The sequence below is a fragment of the Daldinia vernicosa genome, assembly GCF_022497035.1.
Source record: "Daldinia vernicosa strain CBS 139.73 unplaced genomic scaffold F5Y00scaffold_15, whole genome shotgun sequence".
NCBI lineage: Eukaryota > Fungi > Ascomycota > Sordariomycetes > Xylariales > Hypoxylaceae > Daldinia > Daldinia vernicosa.
In genome coordinates this window covers 680,321-690,438 of record NW_025953931.1, presented here as the reverse complement: position 1 = coordinate 690,438, position 10,118 = coordinate 680,321, and the positions used below count along the sequence as shown (strand labels likewise).

General features: G+C 53.3%; 3 protein-coding genes across 3 annotated transcripts; 1 reads left to right on the top strand and 2 right to left on the bottom strand.

Annotated features, from left to right (window-relative positions):
* Positions 1-1,358: 1,358 nt before the first annotated feature.
* On the bottom strand, positions 1,359-3,576 carry F5Y00DRAFT_268564 (uncharacterized protein; the record flags this gene model as incomplete). The annotated part of the gene is made up of 4 exons (XM_048012280.1): positions 2,598-3,576; positions 1,982-2,495; positions 1,618-1,733; positions 1,359-1,424 (listed from the first exon to the last, which is right to left on the bottom strand). The coding sequence occupies exons 1-4, from the start codon at positions 3,522-3,524 to the stop codon at positions 1,359-1,361; spliced, it is 1,623 nt and encodes a 540-aa protein (XP_047866390.1). The 5' UTR covers positions 3,525-3,576.
* Positions 3,577-4,046: 470 nt separating this feature from the next.
* Positions 4,047-6,521, bottom strand: F5Y00DRAFT_38501 (uncharacterized protein). Its single transcript, XM_048013588.1, has one exon. The coding sequence runs from the start codon at positions 6,168-6,170 to the stop codon at positions 4,086-4,088; it is 2,085 nt and encodes a 694-aa protein (XP_047866389.1). The 5' UTR covers positions 6,171-6,521; the 3' UTR covers positions 4,047-4,085.
* A 652-nt stretch (positions 6,522-7,173) lies between these two features.
* Positions 7,174-8,844, top strand: F5Y00DRAFT_260757 (uncharacterized protein; the record flags this gene model as incomplete). The annotated part of the gene is made up of 1 exon (XM_048011071.1): positions 7,174-8,844. One exon carries the CDS (start codon positions 7,174-7,176, stop codon positions 8,842-8,844), a length of 1,671 nt encoding a protein of 556 aa, XP_047866388.1.
* Positions 8,845-10,118: the final 1,274 nt, after the last annotated feature.

Genomic DNA, 10,118 nt, shown 5'->3' with positions numbered 1-10,118 from the left:
AACCCTACCCTAACCCTACCCTAACCCTAACCCTAACCCTAACCCAACCCTAACCTAACCCTAACCCTACCCTAACCCTAACCCTAACCCTACCCTACCCTACCCTAACCCTACCCTAACCCTACCCTAACCCTAACCCTAACCCTACCCTTAACCCTACCCTACTATCCTGTCATGTCATGTCTCCTCGCCCCGCCCGCTACTACCGTCTCCCGCGCGTTGATGCCGCCGGGGGGGCAACGGCGTTACAGCCCGGCCTCCACATGCGCGTTCCGGAGCGCCGTGCTATTCCCAACCGATCCGCCGCACATGGCAACCATGCCGGTCCCCACGCACAGCCAACCCAGTCCTGTCCTGTCTTGCCTTGCCTTGCCCATGCTTCCCGGCGGCTACCTCCTCACCTTCCCCCTTGCCCGTCCCGTTTCCTGATCGTCAACGGCCGCCGGGGGCAACGGCGGGCATCACAGCCCCAACCTCCGCATGCGCGTTCCGGGGCGCCGTACTATTCGCAACCGATCCGCCGCACACGACCACCGTGCCGGTCCTTACGCACAGCCAACCCAGACAGCGTGGCCCTCACGGGCCGCGGGGAACCTGCCACGCAAGCCACGGGTCTTACTAGTCGTCTTGGCTACGTTTCAGGACCATTAGTTATCCCGATTACGTACGTTTAGGAGGTCGTAGGACTTCCCAGTCGTCCCTAGAGAGCCGTGGTCGCCGCAGGGAATAACGAGGCCTGAAAGGGGCGTACTGCCGATGGTCCTTGACGCGGTTTAAGGATAGCTAGGAGACGCCTGAGTAAGGTAGGTAGTGACCCTGTGGTAGGCTAGCAGCAAGGTAGCTATAGGAGTGCGTACCTTACAACCGATTGGGTGCGATTGGCCCGAAAAGGTGTACTGCCGAGGTCCTTAACGCGGTTTGAGGATAGCCAGGAGACATCCCAGTACGGTGGCAGGTGATTCGACGAGAGACTAGCAGTGAAGATAGCTATGGGGTGCGTACCCTACTATCGTACCTGGTGGCTATAGCAGAGCCGCGTAGTTACTGCAGGGGACACCGGACCCGGAAAAGGTGTACTGCCGAAGGTCCTTGACGCAGTTCGAGGATAGCTAGGGGGCACCTCAGTACGGTAGTAGGTAACCCTGTGATAGGCCAAGCGACGAGAGAGACTAGTAGCAGAGAGCCGTGCAGTCGCTGCAGGGGGAGCGAGGCCTGAAAAGTGTACTGTCGAGGCTCCAAACGAGGCTCTGGAATAGCCAAGAGACATCTTAGTACGGTAGCAAGCAACCCTGTGGTAGACTAAGCGACGAGGTAGCTATGGGAGTGCGTATCCTACTACCGATTGCGTATCTACAAGACTAGGCCTGAAAGGGAGTACTGTCGAGGTCCTTGTAGAGATCCAGGGATAGCCAGGAGACGACGCCCTAGTACGGTAGCAGTGTTGCTAGGGGCGACGACGAGAGACGAGATGAGATAGGGCGTATCCCTTGCTACAGGGTAGTGGCGAGGATAGCAACGACGACGAGACTAGCAACGAGGCTAGACGAGATAGAGTGTATCCCTTACTATAAGGTAGGGACAAGATTAGCACCGAGGCTAAAAAGATACGATACGAACCAGCGCATACACCTTGCTACAAAGTGGTAGCGACGAGGAGGTTAACGAGGCCAGATAGGGCGTATACCTGACTACAGGGTAGCGGAGAGAGTAACCACCAGGCCGTGAGACGACAACTAGCAGCAAGGTTAGTAGCAAGGCTAGCAGCAAGACTAAAAGCGGCGTCGAGGCTGGCGATGAGGCTGCAATACGGTTTCAAAATCAAAATCCATTATTAGACGACTCCTTCCCGAGATAGGTAGTGGGTAGAGCTACGGCTTAATGAATCTACATAGAAACCTTCCCAATTGTAACCCCTCTGCCCCCCCCTCGTTGCAATTGCGAATCTGCAAGCAAGGCTTGTTCCAATGTTTGAAACACGCACTCGAAGTAACGTCTTTGAAGCGCCCGCTTCCCACCACGCCCTCGAAGCAGCACCAGCTATCGCGAGGAGACGACTCGAAGAATTCCATCAAGTTCTTCCGCGATTCTTCCTTCACGGCGGCCCGGACCATAGGTTCCATAACTTGTTCCTCGGTGCAGGAGCCGTCTGGATCCATCTCGGGCTGGCATATTCGAAGGAACGCCCCCGCATTGTCTACAGCTGTGTGCCAGGATGACAGACGCGCGATGGGTTCTTCTTTGCGTGCCCTCTTCGGCTTGTCCGCGGCCTCCGTCGCAACGGCCGGCAGGACCTTGTCCATCTGGGTTTTCAGCTGGATCTTTGCCTGCTCTAGCGTAGCTACCTTCTCTTCGAGCGACTTGACAGTACTCTCTAGGACTTGGACCCGGGAGCTGAGGCCGTCCCTTTCTTCTTCCACGACGGCTAGAGCGGCGGATTTGTCGGCGAGGGAGCTCCTTTCGAAGGCGAGCTCGGCTTCTACCGAGGCCTTGGCCCCCTATGCCTTTTCCAGGAGAGACTTGCTATCTAAGGTCGCCTTCGCGAGCGTAGCTTCTAGCTCCGCTATTTTCTCGGTAGCATTTGAGAGCTCCCCGTCTACGAAGGCTTTGGCCTCTTCGAGTTCCCGAGCGGCGTTCTCTAAACTATTCGCCCGCTTTTCCTCTTTACTCGTGGCCTCCTGAGCCTGTTCCAAGAGAGACTTGCTATCTAAGGTCGCCTTCGCGAGCATAGCTTCTAGCTCCGCTATCTTGTTAGTAGCGGCCGAGAGCTCTATGCATACCAAGTCCTTAGCCTCTGTGACCTGCCGAGCGGTATTCTCGAAACTGCTCGCCCGTTGCTCCTCCCTACGCTTCGCTTCCAGGGCCTCTTCCGCGACCTTATTGGCTGCGCGGGCGCCCTCCTTCGCGGCTTCTAACTCCCGAGAGAGATTTTCTACTCTGTCGGAGTGAGCTTGGACGTCTCGCTGCCATAAACTCTGCAGCTGATCCTTGGAATCTTTCAGCTCCGAGAGGGCCTCGCCCGTTGTGAATGTGAGATTTTCCATCTCACACTCCAGGTTTACCTTCGCTATTTCCACCGAGCCCCATTCGTTCCTCAACTCCAGGCGCTCTTGTTCTATGTTGTTGCGCTCATACCGTAGAACGCTTTGAGCCATCTCGAGAGCCGCCTCCCTTTTCTCTACGCTGTCTCGATCCTGTCGCAGCGTTTCTTCCCCCTCCAGTAGCCGCTCCGATCTCACCATGAGAGCATTTTGCAGTCTCTCGTGATTCTCTACGGAGGCTTCGCGATCCTCTACGGAGGCTTCGCGACGTCCTACAGCCTCTTCGCGGCGTTCCAATTGGGCGCGCCTGCCCCCAACCACGGTCTCAAAGCTCTGGATGATCTCTTCAAAAACATCCAGCTTATCCTTGATAGCCGAGACTTTATCACCCGCAGTCCGGTGCTCGGTCAACGTAGTGGCCAGCCACTCCATACACCCATGTAGCCGCTTAGCTTGCTCTACCATCTGCTCTGTATTCTCCGCCATCTCGAACGATTGATAGGATAGTTGCGCGGGAGCTACTGGGCTGGAGCTGGTTCGAGAGGTGATTCAATTGAGATTGAGATCCACGGCGGATTTTACGGCGCGAATATGAACTGGGCTCTAAACTCTATACTAGGTCTGCTCCTTCCTCGACGTTAGGTATGACATAATAGTACGCCTTGGGATAGGGGTAAGCTATAGCGGGTACACGTACAGATACTTTCCAACTTAAAAGGTATAACTACATGCTTACATAAGTTCTGCCATACTCACCACGACTTTCCTGGACTACATAAGGTATTTATACTACCATCAAGTATCTAGCGATGGCTTAGGTTTGCTTAAGGAATACGTACCTGAACGTTGGGTAATGTCATTGTAAGTAATGGTTACAGTTGCAAGTTGCAACACGACAGAATAGCTATAAGCGTACCCTATTATCAATCGCTATAATATGAGGCTACGGCGAGATAGCGGTAACGACAATAGCGAGGTTGACGATAGGGCTATAAGACTAACAGCAGACTATAGACCTATATTAGGTACATAAACCAGCCTTTTCCATTAGAACGTTTTACCCACCGCCGTAGTCACGGACAATCCAGTCTTCTCTTTCAAGTCCTGGATCGCCTCGGGTGGGATCCACGTCAGATGTCGCGCCCATCTCTTCCCGTCCTTTTCCTTTAGCAACAGGTAGAAGGCGCTGAAAGCCCCTCGACCCTCGGTCGTCGCGTTGCAGTATTCCCTGATATCGCTCTCTTGTATGATTTCCTTGTTCATCTTGACGCCGAATTCCTCCAGGCTCACCCAATCCACCATGGTTCCCGCCCCGGACGGATTTCCAGCCGGCTCGAAGGAGCCAATTCTATGCAGCCACGCCCACATCATATCCTCGTCGATGGATCTTAGCTGGGCTTCCGTTAGGGCCTTGTTCATCCAGCCGCTGGCGTCGCGCGGCATATCTCCCAGGTCGAACTGGCGCTCGAAGAGTTGTACGTGTATGCTAACCGTAGCCAAAACCTGAAGATCGACGGCGCCAAGCCCGATTGCCGCCATTCCTGTATCTTCACGTCCAAGTCCGACGGCCTCGCATAATAGATATGCACCCAAGGCGATCCACATAGCCCCGGCGTGCGCTCTGCCTCTTATAAGTGCAGGTAGCCACTTCCGAAGTTTGTCAGCGTCCATCTCTTCGGCGAAGTGATATAGGAATTTGACACCGAAATGGGCTATGGCTGCCAACCTAATTAGTACCCTGAGGACTTCGGGGCTCTCATCCTTGAGCCGCCTGAGCTGAATACGCGCCAGGAAATAGGTCACGTGGAAGTTGAACTTGTCTTTGAATTCGTTTTGGCGCATTCTCGTAATACAAGTACCAAGTGGTGTGCACTCGTACGTGCCTTCTTGTTTGCCTTCTCTGATGCATCCTAGGACGAGGAGACGGCGTACGGCGTCGGCGAAGACGTAGTCGTTGGGAGGCTGTCGCGTAGGCATACGGCTCAGACGGCGGCCGGGCCAATTATAGAAGCATGCCAACGCCGTGAACATGAAATCCTCGTTCCACGCCCGGCCGAGGTCTTCCGCATGTTCGCCTCTGGCTTTCAGCTCTTCCTCGCCCGCGGGGCATAAGAATCTGACGGCGGAAGGTCCCGAACCGCCTACCGCCGCCGACTTGGAGGCCCACGAGTGCTGCCGAAGCACTTCCAACCACGAAAGATCCCGATCCTTCCTGACAACCTGCATAAGCTTGGGAATTAATAGGTTAGTACGGAGAGACGAGCCCAGAGAGACGACCACGCCCAAATCCTTTATGTTCGTAGAGAAAGGAGTTTCTGCATCAACGACGATCACGGGCGCTCGTTTTAGCACTGCCAGGTGCCCTGCCACCGTGTTAACGGTCTCGTGGTCTTCGAACGATAGCTGGCCCAGCTTGCTCTCGAATGGTTCGCGGCCAAGATATTCAAGGTCTAAAAGACCGTTCGTAGCGACGACCACTTTCTTCTCCTGATCGAGAGCATCCAGTAAGGTCTGCCGCACCTGATCCTTCCATCCTTCCCCCTGCTGGACCTCTATGCGAACCTTCGGATGCCTGCTCCCGGTGAGGTCGACTCGTAGAACATTTCCGACCCACTTCTCGAACGCCGCCACCGTCCGCTGCGACTCGAACTCCGACATCAACAAGACGCAGCATATACTTAAGCCCTTCTCCTTAGCCCCCGAAAGCCATTTTATTAGGCCGCCGAGAGCTATCTCATCTTCTAGGTTCGGATACCAGGTGATGTCCACGACTACGGTACGGTCCTGGTCCTCGTGGAGCTCTCCAAACCGCTGAAGGAACTCAGACGCGGAGCGGATCGATATAGGGCGACCAGTAGGTTTCTCGAGGCTGTCAAGTTCGTCCGGTGTGAACTTTCCTTCCGATAGATAACCATGTAACAAAGCAGACTCCGTGAGGGTGGAGACCACGTAGATGATAGTAGGCGGAGCTTTTCCAACTTTGGCCTGGCGCCAGATTCTGTCGATGACGGCGGTGCTCTTTCCTTCACCGATATGAGTGGTCAGCGCCACGACTCGAACTTCTTTATTTTCCATCGTGCTAGCTAGGACGGTTTCTAGCTGCGAAACCGCCTCCTGACTACCGGACGACATGGCTGATGGTTTCTCAAAAGCGAGACGAGGATAATTAAGGCGGTTAGATATTTTGGAGGCCTTGATATCGTGGCGTCGGTATTGGCGACGTTGGGGTTGCGATGTCGATGTTGTGAAAGTTTTGGCTAGCGAAATAAAAGAAGACGACAAGGTAAAAGGTACCTACCTACGTTAGGTGCCCAGGTACGTACCCAAGTTACTTTGGACTCACGACTACGACTTATGTCTGGTTTCTTCCTGGGCTTGTTGTGTTGGTTGCTAGGACTACATTCTCTAATGGATAACTTGTAATTGGCGGGATTACGACGAATGAAATTTGCCAAGGCAAAGTTTGATATCTACCTTTGTGTCGGGTTACCTTGTGTCGTAGCCTGTTAGTCTGGACATATCGAATCTACTTAAAGCTAGGTATCTATCTTGGATTGCTAAACGATGCACGGTATCTGATAGAGGTGTTAGGTGTTAACATCGATGTCAGGATTGTGATGTGCCTAAGGTTTACCTTAGGATGTTGTGTTGAATGCGAGTAAAAATTTCCTACTTAGGACACATGCCTTGTTGCTACCTTGTAGATAATTTTCCTGCCTGATAGAAAGCAGTGAATATGAAAGGAATAAGTCTGCATATGCATATGTTTAAGGCTTTTTTATTACTTAGGTCTCCAGGGTACTGAGAGTGTTGTCCAGCCGTGTAATAGCAGTAAATTCAGGCTATTATAGGGGTGCCCTCCAGTTTAATAGGGGGAAGGTTGCTAATATATAATAATAATAATAATAGTATAGAAACCTGGTGCGGTGTAAACCTTAGGCTTTTGTGTTGCCCAGGGGGTAACCTCTAGTATACAAATCCCCACCTGCGTAGTCGTAGCGACTGTATCTAGGTAGGCAGCTGTAATTCTCTTGTAACTTGTAACGTGTAGCATTTCCGTCCCAACATCCCCCAAACCAGAAACTCGCCGATTCCACCGCAAGTTTGCCTCAATTTTAATACTGCCTATTACGACATGGAGAATCGACGAGGTTTACGTTCACGATCAGGTCGCGTCGCGTCTTCTAGCGCCAGCCAGAAACGCCGAACCGAAGCATCACCGGCTGGAGCTCCTCGAAAAAGGCGTCGACACACGCGGCACGAAGAGGACGCGGAGGAAGACGAAGAGATGGAGGGAATGGATGATGCGGTAGATGGAGAGGACGAGGACGTCGATATGCGAGGCGGCAACGAAGGCGGAAGCTCAGACGATAACGGCCGCGCAGAGAACGACGATGAAGACGGAGAGGACGAGGATGCCGGGGGCATGATGACTCACGCCTCCAAGTTTACCCAGCTACTTGCTGACCGCTCTACCAACGTCAAGGCTTGGGTGAAGGATAACCGCCCCGTCGTGACTATGGAGCAGCTGCTCGCTAGGCTACCTAGCGCGGATATAGAGGGCAGCTGGACGCAGGAGATGGAGGATGATCTAAGGGCAAGGTTCGAGGCCAACCCGTTGCGGGCGTACACGGCAAAAAAGCGTAACGTCCACAACCACTTTTGGTCCCTGTGGAGAAAGACGTGCCAGCTACGCGGCGTCTTCCCTACGGACGTGATAGGGGCTCGGGAGTACTTGGAGTACGGAGATAAGGTCGAGGTAGCCAAAGGGGTTTGGGAGCCCGACCCCAACTGGAACCGTTCCTTTTGCGAGGCTTTAGACTTTTTGGTCGTCGCATCTCCTTGTCGCGGAGACATGGGACTCCTCTCTTTATTCATTCGATACGCGGTCGCTTGCTCTATCGACGATAGGCGCCGCGTGCCCTTGGACGAGTCCGGCTGGAGGAGCCCGTACTTTAGGGACGTGGAGGGGGCCATTAAGACGATCAAAGGTCGACGTAGCCTTTTGTTTATCGGAGAGCAGACTCGTCGGTTGTGGGGAGAACAAGGGTTAGAGATCCCTTGGGAAGGACGGGTCTTCGCCCTGCTAGAGGAACAATATCAAGAGAGGGAGATCGAGCCCTTCAACCAGGAGGAAGACGCGGAGTTCCAGCTGTACGCCGTAACGACCAACCACCTAAAAGTGCTCATACAGGCTTTTAGAGATGTTCACGATCTCGGCTATGCCATGTTTTCCGACATGGACGAACGCTTTAAAGTGATTTCCAACGCGCGGTCGGGAAAGGACGCCCCAAAGAATTGGGAAGACCTAACGAAGCTCCGCTTACCCTTACTACTAGCGGATATGAGGATACGGGAGAAGCGCCTCCTGCACGCGCCCGACAGGTCCGATTTGGACGATCGATCCGACGACTTTCCCGGGGAGCCGAGAGATGGGGGAGAGCACGACGATGGGATGTTTGGGGGTGACGGTTATGGGGGAGAGCACGACGACGATGGAATGTTTGGGAGCGACGGTGATGTACCGATGCCCGGCGTCGTCCCAGGGCCCAGTCGAAAGCCCCTAAAAGTCCGTTGCCCACGTAGCGGCCGTATGGACAGGTATACGGAGGAGGCTCATAGCCACCTCGGTCCCGACTATGAGGATGAGTCTGTGCGTGGGACTGGTATGGCGACGGCTTGGCATGCGCTAGCCGCACCGAGGAGCATACCCGCCGCCACGACAGGCGCAGGCGTCCTAGGAGGATTAGCAGGTGCGTTGAGATGGAACTCGGCTACTATTTTAAATAGCATGCGGGATGATTAATACCACACTTGACCCCTTTCCACGTACCAGCTTGTAAGACTTGGGTGTAAGATAGCTACAGTATCAGCAGTAGATTTAGGGCGTAGATCTAGGGCGTAGAGACTAGTTGCGTTACTCTCTAATCAAAAATCTTGCCACCCCTTGATATACACGACTCGGGGACTCCGATTCTAACAATTGAGCTGTCGCATCCGGAAGTGTACCGCTCTAAAGGGCTTGCCAAATGCTTTATCTGTCGTATCTTGAAGTATCAAGTTGTCCAAGAATGAACTCGACGTGCCATATAGTATGATAAAACCCTGCCGCTCCCTGGATATGTTCAACAGGGATTGTGAGACGCCTACGAGGGCTACTAGGACCTAAGGACCACCGATCAGTGTGTATTCGAGGGGCCTATCTGTTACTGGTATTGAATCATTGAGAACCCCAGGCGCCAACTCAACGCTAGATTTCCGTACCCAAATGCGTCCGCTGCCAGGATACTTTGGCTTACCTTTGGAGGCTTTCCCACGAAGCCACGCCGACGAGACTATGTTCTTTTGACTCGCTAGATCAAGGGCTATCTCCGGCTTGGATAATCTCGTGTAATATGTAGAGTCAAGTTCGACTTCCTGCGGGATGTCTGTAGCAAATAGCCTGTCTAATACCTCGAGACTATTTTCCAAGGAGGCTAGTCGTTGCGGGTGGTAAACAGCTGAGCAGCTAAATGCGGTCCTAGATCGGTGAGGACTTGCTAGCCGAGGGTAGTAGCACGTCAGGACCTACGTAAGTTAGTTGTTTGATTACCTGGATCTATCAGAGGCCATCTAAGATACCAAATTCTACTAGTCCCGTAGCTGTCGGTTCATAAGTCACAATCCCTAAGTCTACCTATGCCCGTGGAAAACTAACTGTAGCAATGCTAGCGCTCTATAGGCGTTATCAGCTTAGTTTGGGCGTCGTGTATACGGGGCTGTGGTGACATAGGGTATGCTGGCCATCCGGTGTAGGCTCATCGGTACGGCAGGAGGTAGTATGACGGATTAGTATGGATTCCAATGAAAGTATACTCGTTAGATAGCCCCGAACGTACGCTCTCGACTGGTATTAGTATATCCTTCGTAAACCTACCGTCGCACTGGGAATCCATAAATCTATACCTGAGCAGTCGCTGGGTTTTTGTACGGAAATAACATGTCGAGTTGGGTAGTACAGTTATAGCCAGGGAAGAATACGCATATTGTAGAGCAAGATGAGCCCTACCTAACGGGCACTGAACGGGCGTTCTGGGGCTA

What these genes read in the sequence shown, in the direction of transcription:
- F5Y00DRAFT_38501 (XM_048013588.1), bottom strand. Translation starts at nt 6,170, where the DNA reads ATGTCGTCCGGTAGTCAGGAGGCGGTTTCGCAGCTAGAAACCGTCCTA.